Source organism: Taeniopygia guttata, chromosome 5 (genome assembly GCF_048771995.1).
Source record: "Taeniopygia guttata chromosome 5, bTaeGut7.mat, whole genome shotgun sequence".
Lineage (NCBI taxonomy): Eukaryota > Metazoa > Chordata > Aves > Passeriformes > Estrildidae > Taeniopygia > Taeniopygia guttata.
The window spans coordinates 13,118,935-13,135,125 of NC_133030.1; the positions used below are offsets into that span (position 1 = coordinate 13,118,935).

The 16,191-nt window shown below is 43.5% G+C and overlaps 1 protein-coding gene and 1 non-coding gene across 5 annotated transcripts; both read left to right on the forward strand.

Moving 5' to 3' along the window:
- Positions 1 to 7: 7 nt before the first annotated feature.
- On the forward strand, positions 8 to 11,726 carry EIF4G2 (eukaryotic translation initiation factor 4 gamma 2). 4 transcript variants are annotated; one of them, XM_072929614.1, is made up of 22 exons: positions 8 to 309; positions 1,798 to 1,908; positions 2,040 to 2,105; positions 2,520 to 2,645; positions 2,993 to 3,095; positions 3,775 to 3,906; positions 3,999 to 4,065; positions 4,149 to 4,300; positions 4,723 to 4,833; positions 5,371 to 5,454; positions 5,539 to 5,637; positions 5,822 to 5,963; positions 6,055 to 6,215; positions 6,652 to 6,765; positions 7,544 to 7,669; positions 7,884 to 7,988; positions 8,073 to 8,288; positions 8,579 to 8,837; positions 9,040 to 9,244; positions 9,707 to 9,918; positions 10,026 to 10,147; positions 10,446 to 11,726. In XM_072929614.1, the coding sequence occupies exons 8-22, from the start codon at positions 4,217 to 4,219 to the stop codon at positions 10,509 to 10,511; spliced, it is 2,106 nt and encodes a 701-aa protein (XP_072785715.1). In that variant the 5' UTR covers positions 8 to 309; positions 1,798 to 1,908; positions 2,040 to 2,105; positions 2,520 to 2,645; positions 2,993 to 3,095; positions 3,775 to 3,906; positions 3,999 to 4,065; positions 4,149 to 4,216; the 3' UTR covers positions 10,512 to 11,726. The 4 variants fall into 4 exon arrangements, with proteins under 4 accessions (XP_072785715.1, XP_072785716.1, XP_041572393.2 ...); XM_041716459.2 differs by having other exon boundaries at positions 26 to 309; positions 1,844 to 1,908; XM_072929615.1 differs by lacking the exon at positions 6,652 to 6,765 and having other exon boundaries at positions 21 to 309.
- Positions 6,807 to 6,975, forward strand: LOC115495695 (small nucleolar RNA SNORD97). Its single transcript, XR_003960997.1, has one exon. It is a non-coding gene; the product is annotated as a small nucleolar RNA SNORD97 (small nucleolar RNA).
- Positions 11,727 to 16,191: the final 4,465 nt, after the last annotated feature.

The window sequence follows — 16,191 nt, forward strand, 5'->3', positions numbered from 1 at the left end:
CGGCGATTGGCGGGTAGCGGCGGGAGGTGGGGTAGGTTGCGTGAAGGGTGATAAAGTTAGTGGGGCTGCCGGGGAGCGCCCGAGACGCGGCGGCGGCTGTCGGCGCTCTATGGAGGTGGCGGGGGGACGCGTCCGGTCGGTGCTGCTGCTGCTGTGGTGACTCGGAGACTCGCCCTGTCCCGCGCGCTCCCCCCTTCCCCTCCCCAGCCCCGGTCCCCGGCTCCCTTCCCCTCCCCCCCCTTCTCTTGCCTTTTCCCCTGCCCTTGGTAGCCGCCGGGACCCGGGGAAGCTGACAAGGCCTTAGGGAAGGTGAGAAATGCGGGAGTGGCGGGAGAAGCGCGGGTCTGGGGCCGGGAGTAAGCGGGTACTGCTGCAGCTGCAGCCTAAAATGGCGGCTGCCCGGAGCGGCCGCCATTTTCTTGCCAGTTGCTTGTCTGTTTCTCCCGCACAAAATGGCGGCCCGGGCCGGCGGTCGCTCCCGCTGCCGGCTTTGCGAGCCCCGCCGCCGCTGAGTGAAGCGGTGGAGGAGCTCGGCAGCCCCCGCCGGGCGCGGAAGGGAGACTGAGTGGCAACGTTCCAGGTTAAAGCGAGGGAGAAGGGATCCGGCAGTGCCTGTCCATGCGGGCCATGCCTTTAGTGGCCTCGGCTCGGCTGCAGGATGGTGTTCTGGCCGCGGTCTGCGGGCACCCGCACTGCCCCCCAAATTTCTCTTGGAGGGAGAAGCCGCGGTACACATAGCGGGCTGCGGTTTGAGGATCCACGCTGCTGGTGGGGAGGTGACGCGAGAGGATTCCCGAATTATTTTCTTTTTATTGTTCATTGCCTTCCCTTCGCGCGAGTGGAGAGCGGGCTGCCGAAGCGCCGCGTCAGCCACCTCGCCCACGTTTCCTGTCTGGGGGCTAGTGCGCCGCGCTGCGAGGCGATGCCGCCTGCTTTCCCCTCGTGTCTGCCGGGGCGGCCGCCGTGGTGCGGGGGAGCGGGTCCCGCCCGGCGCCCTGGCGGAGAACAAAGAGCCGGGCGGGCGCGGGCAGCGGGCGGCGCCCGCCGGGCGGGGCGGGGGGTGGCGGCGGCGCCGCGCGGCGCCTGCGGGGGGCGCTCTCCGCGGCCGAGCCTTTTGTTCGCCGCCGCAGCCGCCATGTTGTGCCCGCGCCGGGCGGGCGGGCGGCGCTCGTAGCGCTCGGCTCTGGGAGGGCTCCGAGCCCTTCCCGGACACCTTGAGGCTTCCCTCCCCCAGGCGTGTCTGTCCCCGTGCTCGCCGTTCTGCTACGTGAGCGATGCAGTGCGGTTCTTTATGCACGCTGAAAGTTGAGGTGGTGGGTGGGCGGTACTTCTTTTTCATTATTTGGTGGCTTAGTACGCCGTTTGGACGCAGAATACACGCATCTTACTGCATTAGGCGTGCGTTTTGTTGTCTGATGCTTTTTACTTCAGAATTTGGCTGCTTTGTCCTGCCGTTATAAATCATAGTTTCTAAATCACGTCGGTGCTGTATAATCAGAAAAAAATACTTTCCTTCTTTTCTGCGAGTACTCTTGGCTTTTGGGTAGACTTGAGGGTTTTGCTCAGTCCATGATTCCCTTGTCTCTTTGCCTTCACCCCCGCTGGGAAGCACGGCTGTAATAATGAACTCGGCCTTTCTGTGTCTGTCTCCAAGTATTGCGTGAATGAAAGTTTTCTTACTTTTTGTAAAGTTCGGTGTTGGAGAGTTCTCATTGTCAAACATTTGTACTTTTTTAAATTAGACGGTATAGCTGATATTAAACAAGTATAATATGAATGCTTGGTTTGTCTTTCTAGGTTTTGTTTTTCCCTACCCCGTCAATTTAATTTTATTCTTTTGAAGATTCTTTGTTGTCAAGCCGCCAAAGTGGAGAGTGCGATTGCAGAAGGGGGTGCTTCTCGTTTCAGGTACTATTTGTTTGTTTGATGAGTAGTTAGCAATGGAAAATCTCCTTGGAGGGCGTCTTAAATTAGTGTAATATTTATACCAAAACGGAGACGTTTGAACTTACCCAGGGTTCCATGGTTGTTTTTGACAGTGCTTCTTCAGGCGGAGGAGGTGGTAGGGGTGCACCTCAGCACTATCCCAAGACTGCCAGCAACAGGTATGTCATCTTGCTCTTTGATTTGCATGATTTCAAAGTCAGAGCATGCTTGATAGTGAATGTAGAACTGAAAATAGGCTAGCTTTAAAGTTGTACCAGAAATACCTACTGAGTTAAAGACATGTAAATATTTTCTAGTCTGCCCTTTCAAGTGTACCTCCTGGTTGATAAGCAGTGCATGGGGTTGTTCATGTAACCTAAAAAGTGTGGAGAGAATTTTTGGGTGACAGGCATTGTTGTTGTTGAGTACTTTCCTGTGCAGCGGATCCTGCAGTGTTGGTAGGAGCAATTGTGTGCTCTTAGCAAAGCAAGTAGTGAAATTGGTTTGAGTAAGGCAACACTGAAAGGTTAAAAGGGCAATTCTCTAAATCACTTGTTTCTGTTTTAACAACTGTATTCTTCAAAATTTTGTAGCGAGTTCCTGGGGAAAACCCCAGGGCAAAACGCTCAGAAATGGATTCCTTCACGAAGCACTAGACGAGATGACGACTCCGCAAACGACAAAGAACGACATGATGCAATCTTCAGGAAAGTAAGAGGGTAAGTTCTTCACAAAATTACTTCTTTACTTACTGTTTTCATTAGCAATGTGTACCTAAGAAATGGGCTAGAGGAAAGGAAGATGTGGGCCATGAGTTTGGGGAAGGTGTGTCCTTTAGCAAGGAGCCAGCCTGGTAATCTAGCAGCAGAAAACACTAAAAGTAATTCTTGTAAGCTGATCAGTGTTTTCAATGATACTTCACAATCTGAAGATCTCAAAAAACCTAGTTGAATGGAAAATTGCACTTTTCAAATTTTAATAGACTTAAAAAATAAAAATATTAGTCTAAAGTGACTTGTATCATGGTTACAGTATCTGTATATTCTGTGTTTCTGTTCATCTTCAGCATACTAAATAAGCTTACTCCTGAAAAGTTCGACAAGCTATGCCTTGAGCTCCTCAATGTGGGTGTAGAATCTAAGCTCATCCTAAAAGGGGTCATACTGCTGGTAAGCTGGTTGCATTTCTTTTAACTACAATTTTCTTGCATGCTGAAAAGTGGGAATTGGTTGGTTTTGATGGGATATAGAAGTAGCATGAATAATGCTTTTGTGTATTTGGGTTATCAAACACCATGTCCCACCTCTGCTTTCTATGTAAAAAAGGATGTACTGAGGAGGAAGTAGGTTTAATGATTTTAAATTTCTCATTTAAATGTTTCCACAATCACTAAATGTGATTGAGGTTCTATGATTAATTTTTTAATAATCTAAGGTGCCAGTTAGCCATCTTATTTACCTGGCCTTCCCTTCTTCCTCTTTTCCTGAGGAGCAAGCCTCTTAATTTGGAAAGGCTATCACTGGTGACCTCTGGGGACACTGATGTAACTGTTACCTCACTTTAAACATTAATGTCAGATTGGTGATACTAATGTAGGTGTTGGCATAATAAATTGGAGTTTTGGTGGCCAAGGACTATAGAGGCTCTTAGTTGCAAGCAATAGCCTTTGTCCTTCGCTTCAGCATTAAGACTGGCTAAGACTACACTGTTTCTGTGCTTGATTAAGCAGAAACCAGAATGTTTTAGACGAGAGCGGTAATAATCCATTCTGTGTCTTGTAACTCAGTTTCCTAATAACATTTGCCCCCTACTGCTGCTTGCTGCCTTACTCAACCTGAATCTCTGTAGATCGTAGACAAAGCCCTTGAAGAGCCCAAGTATAGCTCACTGTACGCTCAACTATGTCTGCGACTGGCAGAAGATGCACCCAACTTTGATGGCCCATCAGCAGAGAGTCATCCAGGACAGAAGCAAAGCACAGTGAGTGCATCTCTCAATCTGGAATGGTAAACTTGCATGCATTTCTAGCTGCCCTGATTAGCTTAATTGTTTTCTTTATCATCTTTTTGTAGACATTCAGACGCCTCCTAATATCTAAACTTCAAGATGAATTTGAAAACCGAACCAGAAATGTTGATAGTAAGTTTTAAAACTACTTTAATACCGAATGTATTTGTTGTCTTTTCCCACAGCCACCTAAAACAGGCTTTTTTCTTTTCCAGTCTATGATAAGCATGATGGTCCCCTCCTCCCTGAGGAGGAGGAACAGAGAGCCATTGCCAAGATCAAGATGCTGGGGAACATCAAATTCATTGGAGAACTTGGCAAGCTTGATCTTATTCATGAATCTATCCTTCATAAGTGCATCAAAACAGTGAGTATTCAGATTGGGAGGAGACTGGGAGCAAAACAGAACTTAACAACTTAAAAAAAAGTACACAAACGTTGACACTGCTCGGAGAGTCTTGGAGCATGAGCATAAAATGGACACAAAAATGTTTCTGATGTTTACCCATCCCCTACTGTTACCTTTTGGCATGATTTAGAAGTAAAATTGGCTTTGTTCAAAGCGATAGGAATTGTCTCCAAGGGAGAATGTGGTTTTGCCCAGACATAAGGGTGCCGTAGGTGCTTCAAAGCGCACACAGTTAAGAATTGGCAGTTCTTAATTGTAATTTTTAAGTCAATTTTCTTTCAGAACGAAACAATGTTACGTTAGTGTACGAAGTTTGTTGCTTATTGTTAATTGTCATTTATAAAATTTTTAAATCCTAAATTTTCCCTTTAATTTTTCAGCTTTTGGAAAAGAAGAAGAGAGTTCAACTCAAAGATATGGGGGAGGATTTGGAGTGCCTCTGTCAGATAATGAGGACAGTGGGACCTAGATTAGATCATGCGAAAGCCAAGGTATGTGTCTATCTAGTGCAGTCATTAACCTAATTAAATTATATGGCTAAGACGTTTGATTGCTTGAACCTTCTGTATTCAGTATGCATAAGTACAAAACAGAGGTTCAGTTTTTCAGAGAATAGAGTGCCAACCATGGCTTCTAGACCAGTTCTCTTGATAAAAAAGGCCAATCTTTGAAACAGTTTTTTAAAAATCTCACCAGGGTGTAGTTGGGGTCATCAGGAAATAATCTAAGTGAGACTGTTTTTAAAACACTGCTTGAAAACTTTCTTAAACCACTGCTGAGGAACTGTTCTTAGCACAGCTAGGCGATTCGAGAGATGGAAGTTTGGAATGTAAGCTTAACATTAACAGAATTTTGGCTGCATTGTTTATCTCTGATTCAAATGTCTTGATGCATTAGATCTTTATTGTCAAGGAGCTAAAGATGGCAGGAATGGGCAGCTTGTTGCATTATTTTGTCTTGAATGTCTTGAGTGAAAACACTCAAGGCACTAATAGAATTATTCTAACTTACAACTATTGTTCCCCTAGTCCTTAATGGATCAGTACTTTGCCCGTATGCGCTCCTTGATGTCAAGTAAGGAATTGCCAGCAAGGATTCGTTTCCTGCTGCAGGTATGATGATAAAATGTCTCCCTGCTCTCTTTTTGCTTGCAAAATGGTCTTGAATCCTTTCCTAATATCCTTTTCTGTTCCAAGGATACTGTGGAGTTGAGAGAACACAACTGGGTTCCTCGCAAAGCTTTTCTTGACAATGGACCAAAGACTATCAATCAAATCCGTCAAGATGCAGTAAAAGTGAGTGTTGCGTGTGAGGTCCAGAGCCTGCCTTGGTGCTGTGCACTTGGGAATACTTCTCACACAGTGTGACAATTGGCTTAAGGGTTAAAATCAGATGGACTTTTGTAGCTGGGGGCTAAAAACTTGGTTTTCTTGGGACTGCTACTTGAAACTGACCAAAATTATAATTCCTGTTTTAAAGGATCTGGGAGTTTTTATTCCTGCTCCTATGTCTCAAGGGATGCGAAGCGACTTCTTTCTGGAGGGACCCTTCATGCCACCCAGGATGAAACTTGACAGGGACCCACTCGGAGGGCTTGCTGATATGTTTGGACAAATGCCAGGTACACTGACACCGCAGGGGTGATGGGGTGGCTGTGGCTCTGCTGTGCTGAATAAGAGCTAGAACTGTCACTTGTCTCCTTGCTGATCCAGGTAGCGGAATTGGTACTGGTCCAGGGGTTATTCAGGATAGATTCTCACCCACCATGGGACGCCATCGTTCAAACCAACTCTTCAATGGCCATGGGGGTCACCTCATGCCTTCTGCTCAATCCCAGTTTGGAGACCTAGGCAAATCTTTTCTGAAAAGTCAGGTAAGGAAGATGTTCACACGGTGACTTCAGCTTGTTTAGAAGCACTTCCTGTGATGCGTATGTTATGGATTAAAGTTTGCTTATGTTGAAAGACCTACTCAGATTTGATTCTGATAACTGATGCTCAGCTGATACAAAAATTCTAAACCACTTTTTAAATTGTACAAAGATGCAAGAAGTACACTTTTTTTTTTTTTTTTTTTTAACTGCAAGAAAAGGTGCATGTGGCTTTGGTGGGTCAGAACGGTGTGTTTTATTTAAAAGATGGCCCTGTTTTTAGGGATAGATGCTACTCTCCCACCACCCCTGCTCCTTCTTTCTCCCTTCCTGGCAAATAGAGTCTTCGTTCCTCTGGTCCCTCTGGTACTACTTACCAAATGATGTACGCCACTCCATCATCTGCACTTCTTTCTCTATATCTCCCTTTCTGAAATAGGGGCAAAGCCAACTCTACCATACCCAGAATCAGGGACTCTTATCCCAGCAACAAGGACAGTCGAAGGATATGCCACCTCGGTTTTCTAAGAAAGGACAGCTTAATGCAGATGAGGTACATGACATGCCTACATTATTTACAGCCTATTCTAAATATTGCCCAATGATTATAGCAAGACGCGTTATTATGAGGACTAATGCTGGAACTCTTTCTCCTCTTCCTCATTCTCCTCCTTCTTTGTCCCTTCCTCTTTCACCTTTTACCCCCCCTCACTTTCCTTAGGGTATCCAGCGTCCTATGAGCAAGACTGAGATATGAGGGCAATTTTTTGGGGTGTCCATTCCTTCCCACACACTTCCAGGAACACTACTCTGACATCAGTTCCCATGCATCCTATTGATAGCAAAACATTTAATTAAAACTTCAGAAAATCCTGAACTTTAGAAACCCTGAAGTGCTGGACCAGGTTAATTATTTTTGTTTTGTTTTCTTTTGTTTAGAACTGGCTAATAGGCAAAATTTCAAATGCAGAGTAAACTGCATTGTGATTTTGAGTGTTAACCAGACTTGTATCCCGATTTCTGAGCAATTTTGTAGAGTTTTGTTTTGGCTGTAAAATACATCAGCAACAATGCTGATTATCTTCTTGGGTCTCTTAACATACTGCATCTACAAGGAGCATTTCCAGGTTTTTATACCACTTGAACTAAATGCCAGTGACTTGCTTTTGGGGGAGTTTCAGAACACATGTGGCTTAATCTGTATTTGAATATTGATATTGTAGAAATGGAGTCATGCTTCAGTGAGATCAATTGGAGTGAGTCCATGGCTGTGAATTGTTTGTCAGAATACTTGAAACAGTTTGAGTTTTTCTTTGATTTATTGTTTACAGATTAGCCTGAGACCTGCTCAGTCTTTCCTGATGAATAAAAACCAAGTGCCAAAGCTTCAGCCCCAGATAACTATGATTCCTCCCAGTGCTCAACCACCACGCACTCAGACACCGCCTTTGGGACAGGTAAATTAAAAAAATTCCTGTATGTTGTTGGCTATACTTCCCTGTTGGTGCTTGGAAAACTTTATTTCAAATGTGGGAAGGCATGGAGAGACCAAGACTTGAAAAGAATGTATGAAACCAAACTAATTTGTGTTCCATCTGCTTTTTATTGTAAAACTTGATATAAGCCAAGGTAGATGTGCTACAAAGAAACAAATTCTGGTATCTTTTTCAGCCGCCTCAACTTGGTCTTAAAACAAATCCACCACTTATACAAGAGAAGCCTGCAAAGACCACCAAGAAACCACCTCCTTCTAAGGAAGAGCTACTTAAACAAACTGTAAGTTAGTGTGCAGTAGTGAGTCTTACAGCTTTGGATGTGATCTTCAAAAAGAATGTTGAACTATGCTTCTTTCCTCTCCAGGAGGCTGTTGTGACTGAGTATCTGAACAATGGAAATGCTAATGATGCTGTCAATACTGTGAGAGAAATGAGAGCTCCAAAACACTTCATTCCCGAGATGCTGAGCAAAGTAATCCTTCAATCCCTAGATAGATCAGATGAGGACAAAGAGAAAGCAAGTACTTTGATCAGCTTGCTCAAGCAGGAGGGAATAGCCACCAGTGACAACTTCATGCAGGTATTGTGGTTTGATAATCTTGCAGTTCTTGTTTCTTGGCTCTTCTTGGTGTTCAGCTGCTGTAAAAGCAGTGTGCAAATATTTTTAAGTTCTACTAATCTGAGGAGGTAAAAGTAGTGCATGAACCTGTGAGGGGCACAAGAAGCAGTGAAAGGAAGACCTGCAGTATTTGGGCCGTTGGAACCTGGGATCCTCTTCACAAGTGATTACAGAAAATATATTATGAGTATTATGTTGCACAGGAACCAAATGACTTAGGAATTTCATCTTGTGTGTGTACTGTTTCTTAGGCATTCCTGAATGTATTGGACCAGTGCCCCAAACTGGAGGTGGACATCCCATTGGTGAAATCCTACTTAGCACAGTTTGCAGCCCGTGCCATTATTTCAGACCTGGTGAGCATTTCCGAACTGGCTCAACCACTGGAAAGTGGCACCCACTTCCCTCTCTTCCTGCTCTGTCTTCAGCAGTTAGCTAAGTTACAAGACCGTGAATGGCTAACAGAATTGTTCCAACAAAGCAAAGTGAATATGCAGAAAATGTTACCAGGTAAGATTTGCCACAGAGCTCTTCTGTTACCTGGGAGATGCTGTTCTGGTTTATGCCAGAGTAAAATAACATGCAGAGTTGTCTTGGTGGAATTAGTTGTCATTGTTGTTAGGAATGATATTTTTTATGGGGTGGCTGGAGCATGAACCATGCCTTGCAGCTCTTGAGAAGCACTTAACACGTGTCTCTATTTCCTTGGCAGAAATTGACCAGAACAAGGACCGCATGCTGGAGATCTTGGAAGGGAAAGGGCTTAGCTTCTTGTTCCCGCTTCTGAAACTGGAGAAGGAACTGCTAAAGCAAATAAAATCGGATCCATCCCCTCAAGCCATCTATAAGTGGATTAAAGATAACATTTCACCCAAGCTTCATGTAGATAAGGGATTTGTGAATATATTGATGACCAGGTGGGATGCTGTTTTAATGTACTATAGCTTTTAACAAGTTGTAACTTGTTTGGTTAACCTACCTGTAAGGCACTAACTCTCTAAATACAGGGTCAGATGTAGCTCTGCAGAAATCTGAGATGCAGTACATGGGGAGACAGGGTGTTCTGAGTGAACCTTCTCTTGTAAAATCCTATTTGAGAAGAAAGGCAAGTCTCCAGGCTTGCATCAGTGTGTGAAGTGTTTTCTTTAGGAGAAAGTCTAGAGCTGTGTGTTTTGTTTTTTTTTTTTTAATGTAGAGCTGTAGCAAAGGCAAAAGAAGGATATTTCTGGTGCACTGTCAACCACAGTACAAGTCCCTGTGCTTGCTTCCTGACTGCAGGTGGAAGCAGGACAGTTGCAGTGATAGCTATCTGAACTTGAAGTGTCAAGTGCTTTGATCTCTTAGTTTACAGATCTTAGCTTGGCTTTTCTTCTCTCCAGTTTCTTGCAGTATATTTCTAGTGAAGTAAACCCACCCAGTGACGAATCGGATTCTTCATCTGCTCCATCTAAAGAGCAGCTCGAGCAGGAAAAGCAGCTGCTTCTTTCCTTCAAGCCGGTGATGCAGAAGTTCCTCCATGACCATGTTGATCTGCAAGTGAGTGCATTATATGCACTCCAGGTGCACTGCTACAACAATAATTTTCCAAAAGGTAAGTACATCGAATTCACCTGAATTGCCTTGTCCCTACATCTCTTAAAATTCAGCAAGTGATTGAGAAGGTTATAAAGCTAACAAAGTTTGATTTGACTTTCATAGGCATGTTACTGCGCTTCTTTGTTCATTTCTATGACATGGAGATAATTGAAGAAGAAGCCTTCTTGGCATGGAAAGAAGACATTACTCAAGAGTTTCCAGGGAAAGGCAAAGCTTTATTCCAGGTAAATCTACTAACATTAGAATAGACTTGGGGTTTTTTTATATTTCTGCAGCACTTGAGTGTTAGAGACTTTTGAAGTGTCTTAAGGCTTGCAAATATCTAGAAACTTAATGGAGTATTTCACTAGGAAGGAGTTGCAAACAAGTTGACCTAAATCTATTTACTAGAGGCCTATGTGTAGTGCAAATGTGGCTAAAAGGTTTTGTAAAATGAGTTGTGGGGGCGGGATGAATATTCTGCAGAAGTACCTAATGGGGAAACAATTCCTGCTCCTTTAAACCAATTTTGTGTAACTGCAGGTAAACCAGTGGCTCACCTGGCTGGAAACTGCTGAAGAAGAAGAATCTGAAGAAGAAGCTGACTAAAGAACCAGCCAAAGCCTTAAATTGTGCAAACATACTGTTGCTATGATGTAACTGCATTTGACCTAACCACTGCGAAAATTCATTCCGCTGTAATGTTTCACAATATTTAAAGCAGAAGTATGTCAGTAGGATATTCTCTGCAAAAGGTTTTTGTAGTATGTCTTAATAGTCTACAATAAAAATATTTTAGAGTATCTTCAATGTTTAGATAACAGTGTATTAGCAGCATGCAATAATTACATCATAAGTTCTCGAGCAGAAGCAGTCTGTTGCAAGGGTCTTCTTTGCTGCCAGTTATCATAGGCTGTTTTTAAGTTAGAAACTGAATAGCAACACTGAATACTGTAGAAATGCACTTTGCTCAGTGTAATACTTGAGTTGTTGCAATATTTGATTATCCATTTGGTTGTTACAGAGAATCCTTAACTGTAATCGATGGTTGTTGCCGTAATAGTATATTTGCCTGTATTTCTACCTCTAGTAATGGGCTTTATGTGCTAGGTTTTAATATCCTTGAGCCTGGGCAAGTGCACAAGTCTTTTTTAAAAGGAGCAGTTTACTTGCACAAAAAACTGATTGGCTGAAGAGATGGTTTAATGCCCTTTAGAAGAGGTTTTTGTGGGTGTGAAACATGACATGGTGAGAAATTTGAATTGGTCCCTCTTACAGTACTGAAATTAAGTCTATTAATTTATCAAGACATGTTCATGCCCTGATTTTATATACTTGTATCTATCAATAAACATTGTGATACTTGACTTGTTTCTGAATGTCTCCCAGTAGAAAAGCTTTGGCTGACTTGTTCATTTAAGAAATGAAACATCAGTGGGAGTTGCCTTAGGTTGCAACCATCCTGAAATTATTTTTACACTCCTTGTCTGGATATGCAGATGAATTCTAAAGGTCACAGACAAGATGAGACACTACAGATGTGTTTTGATAGGAGAAGAATGATGGAATTCTGCTGAAAAAATAGTAGGGGTTTGCCTTGTGGTCCAATGTATGCTTTATCAGTGAGTGTGTGCTTTTGACTTGGTTAATGCTTTGAGCTTCCCCCCAGGCCACATGCATGTTTCTGAATCAAGTGGCACTGTCTATTAGCTGCCTGTTTCTCAAATTGGCGAAAAGAATCCCTACAAAAGAGTTGAATGATGTTGCATTGTACAGGCTTGAAATGTCATCTATTAAATACTCAAAACACCTTTCTTCGTAGAACCTTGTCCCCAGTGAGTTTTTTTTGTCCTCATTGATACTCCAGACTTAACCTGTTAAAGGTGATGGCAAAAGGGTAGTGGCTCCAGGACTGGAGCTTGGTTTGCCAGTGGTGTGAGTGCTGTAGCCTATAAACTGTTGTGCAGCATAGGAGGTGAAGAGGTGGAGCCCAAGAAAAGGACTAGAGCTGATAACTAGGCTTGTTTTGAGGAAAGGGAGAGTTGGAGTTGGCAGTGGAGCACCTTGTAATGCTGCAGCTGGAAAAGGCATGTCATGGTTTGAAGGGCTCCCTAACTGCAGTCCCAGCTCTGCTCTCCTGAGTGTTCATGGGCTATGGTCTGTCAGGGAGTTTTGCTACTGCCTTGGGACCTTCTGTGCAGTGGAGCCCAGGAAACCGGGGACTGCAAACCAAATGACATAAAGGGTATTGAACTTGAATGGCTGGCAGAATTCCATGGCACCATCCCTGCATTTCAGAAACTGAGTGTGATAAGCAGTTGAAGGGAGAGTAGGATACTGGAGTGGGGTCTAGTTAAGAGAGACAGGAATGCTTCAAATGCATTTGAGTGGCTGGAGGTTGGGAGTTGGCTGTGTGTGATGAAACTGCAACTCCTGGGTGACGGTGGTGAGCACTGACATCCTGGGGCTTCCCAGAACACTTAATGGCATGTTGTTCCTCTGAAATTCGTGATTCTTCCCTACCTGTAGAGTGATGCAGTCACTGCTAGAACTACAGGGATGCAGACTTCACTCCTCACTCCAGTGTACAGGCTCAAGTGTATGTGTGCTTACAGGCACTAAAATTCTGCAGTTCAATACTCATTTAACAGGATAGACAAATACAGCTACAGTTACAGGGTTAATTGAACGCTAATGAATTCAAAATTCTGTTCCAGAATTGCAGTTTTAAGTGTAATAAGGTGCTGTGAAGTGAAATTTACCATTGTTTCACTAACAGTGTTGCATTTCTCCAAGTTTGTCAGTTTATCCTTAAACTTTGCTATTACCGCTGGTTGGTTTAGTGGTGTTGCATGGTGCTATAACACTTCCTGTGGCTATGGTAATTTGTACGTGAAGCATGTGATGCACTTTGCTCCTGTGCACTGCAGAGGGAAGATGGGGAGGAACCATAAGGCAGGAAAGAGTGGTTTCCAACTCAAGTTATATCAGAGGTGAGAGGATGTGCAAGTAAGAACTTGGAATAGATCCAAGACCTGCAGCTAAGCTTTTCTGCTCTATTTTGCAGAAGGCTGAGCTGGCAGCTATGGGCTCCTTGACACAGTAACTAAGCCTTGTATTCTTGCCCAGTCTAACACGTCCTTACAACAGCCTTATGTACCTGTGCATGGAGGCTTTGCTGCTTGGCTTGTTTCTAACTGACCACTGAGTTAAGAACTCTGGTAGAGGAAACTACAGAAAGAATAACTAAAAATGCAGAATAGAACAAAAATGGTAGAAAATGCTGCAAAAAGGTGGAATTACCATCACATGACTTGGAAAAGCCTCTTGCAGCGTGAACAGCTCTGGGTTCTTCAAACTGGTGTAAAAATGGTGCTTACTGCAGTGTGCACATCAAAGTGGTCTCTCCATAGATGAGAGGTGGTAGCATCTTTACGATCTTTACTGCTGCTGAAGTTTTTAAGTGCAAAACTTGTGGCTAATCTGGAACGGGTGGCTGTTGGTGGGTTTCACTTCTGTGTTCCTGTTGACTATGAGTGGCATTGTACTTAAAATGTAAACAGAGTGCTTAATTCTACATAGTAAAGTCACAGTCAAAATTAAACCACTGTAACTGATAAATTATAATGGCTTTTATTAATACTATTTTTGTTAAGGATTGGGTATAATTATACTGCTAGGAGCATTGGGAGAAACTGCATATTACACACATTTCCTGCTCCTAGAGAGTGTCACAGTTGGACAGCTGCTGTATTGTCACTGATTATAACACCATCTGTCTAAGCTGCAGTGGTGCTTAGGTATGAAATCTGAGAATTCCAGGAATGTGTTCTGATAATTGAATCCTGGGAAGTCACCTAGTTCCAGCCCCGCTGTGCTGTGCAGGGACACCTCCCAAGAGACTAGCTTGCTGAAAGTTTCATTAAGCCTGGCCTTGAGCAGTTACAGGGAGGGGGGAGCCACAGGTTCTCTGGGTAGCCTGTTCAGTGTCCACCACCTTCATAGTAAAGAATTTCTTCCTTTTATCTCACCTAAAGCTATTTAGGTGAGATAAGCCGCTTTAAGCCATTCTCCGTTGTCCTGTCAATACCTGCCCTTGTCAGAAGTCCCTCTCCAGCTCTTGTAGAAAGAGCCTTTCACAGGCTCAACAACCCCAACTTCAGCCTCTCCTCCTGGGAAGGATGTTCCAAACCAGTTCCTGAAAGTAAAAACACCTTCATAACTCCTATGCAGTTCTGTTTCTTGAGGAACAGTGCAGGAAGAAGCCTTAGGGCATGTGGGATAAGAGGGAGGCTGGGTCCAGAACAAAATTTTTTAAGAGTGGCTTATCTGGTCTGCTTTTTGAACAGATGGAAGCTTCCCTCTGAATGCTATTTGGACTTGGAGTGCTTTTTCCCCTGAGCACTGTGTAAATCCAAACATTTTGATCATTTCAGTGCACTCTTGAACTGCACAAATTTAGAACACATCTGAACCATGAATTATCATGGTTTATGTTGCAACCCAGGAAAGCAGCTGCAGAGACTGATTTAAAAAGTCTCTTGATAATTCACGCTTATTCTCAAAACTGAATTCCCAGGGAGTTGGTAACAGCAGTGTGAAGGGTGGTGGGCTTGAGCTCACAGATACCTGAGAAACCTCTTATTTATCAGCTGTGGTTGTTGCACTGTTTGCTTCAAATGCTGCTCAGCTCCAGCCTTGTCCTGATGTGGGGGGTGTGCAGGGGCTTGGGCTAAGTGGCACCATTGATGTCACAAGGATTCCTCTAAATTTGGGAGGAGGTCAATATTTGGAAGCTGATAAATAGCCACGGTGCATCTCCTACATCTAATGATTTGAATGAACATCAGAAGGGACAAGAGTATGAATCTGTCCCATAGTGGCAGAATGGGTCAAAGTGTCACACAAAGGTAGTGGCTTTTCCCTCATCTCACATAAATCTGTCAATTGATCACTGCTCCTTTTTTATCTCCTATGCTGTTGGCCAGAGAACAAGAGCACACAGCAAGTCCTCTTGCCCAGCAAGCAGAGACAGGTTTAGTTCAGGGGGCAAGATCCTGTAGGCACAGCTCTAGCCTGGAACAATTTTATCTCCACACATTGCATCTGGAAAAGCAAAACAGAAACAGCGGCTGGGTTGGGAGCTGTGCTCAGTGACAGCAAAGGGAAAAGCTGCACAGCTATAAGATGTAACAGTAATTTAAAGGAGACTGTATCAACAGGGCTTTGAGGATTTTTTATGCCAGGGTGGTTCTACATACAACAGAAGATATACCCCAAGAAAGCTTGTCAGTACTTTAGAAGTAGCTGTATTTGTTTCTCAGCAAGGTAAAAGGCAATTTCAGTATCTCCCTGGATCCACCCATATCCTGGCATTTCAGAATAAGCTTCACTTCTGAAAGACCAAGAATTCTCTCAAACAGCTTCAGGCCTTTCTCTCTGATGGTCAGGGACTAAGATTCTTCAGGTAGAGTTCCTTGAATAATGTGCCTTTTAAGTGGTGCTATAAAGGCTCACAGGCCTGTCTGGGTTTGATTTAGGGAGCCCACATCCCTTTCCTTTAAGGGAGAGGAGTGAACTGTTATTTTTAATGAGTTGACGAAGCAGCCATGGCAACAGTTACACTTGGCATGGATACATGGCTGGAGTGAGGATTGCAGCCAGCTGAGGGGATTTTTATCTTCAAATATTTTGCAGTTTATAACAACATCAATCTTGCATTTAGTTTTTGTTTATATTAGCAGTAGAAGTGCTTGAAGGATCTGATGTGTGAAGTATTCCCAGAATTTTATTATCTAAGAAGCTGTGCAAAACCACTTAACTTTGTGAAAGGAAAAGGGATCTTTACATGCTTTGATAGTGTGGAAATGTTTATAGAGTTTGTTCTGTTAGAAAATGGATGCTTCTCTTTTTGGTAGGACAAAGTGAAATTTGAGAAGTGGAAGTACATTGAGTTAAAACTGAAAGACAGGTGAAGCCTTGATCTGCCTTTCTTTAGGGATTTTGTTTAACCCTTTAAGAAATTATTGCATGTTCTTTCAGATTTCAGAGACAGCTGCCTCCACAGGAGAGTAACAAACAAGGCTCCAGGCAAATGCAGCAAGCCAGCTTTGTGTTCCTTCCCAGCTCCTTCCCAGAGGCATAAGGCAGGGGAAGAATGAAAGCCTTGAGTTTTTCTATTTGTGCAGATACACAGTTATGTATATTATGTATATCCCCATTTATCTTTATTCCTTTTATTCCTCTTGGAGAAATGCCATTCAGTTACTCAATTGTTTTAAGCTTAGGT

What these genes read in the sequence shown, in the direction of transcription:
- EIF4G2 (XM_072929614.1), top strand. Translation starts at nt 4,217, where the DNA reads ATGCTGGGGAACATCAAATTCATTGGAGAACTTGGCAAGCTTGATCTT. An exon ending in GACAGCTTAATGCAGATGAG is followed by an intron (nt 6,766 to 7,543) that starts GTACATGACATG and finishes TATTGTTTACAG; the next exon opens with ATTAGCCTGAGACCTGCTCA. An exon ending in AGACACCGCCTTTGGGACAG is followed by an intron (nt 7,670 to 7,883) that starts GTAAATTAAAAA and finishes TATCTTTTTCAG; the next exon opens with CCGCCTCAACTTGGTCTTAA.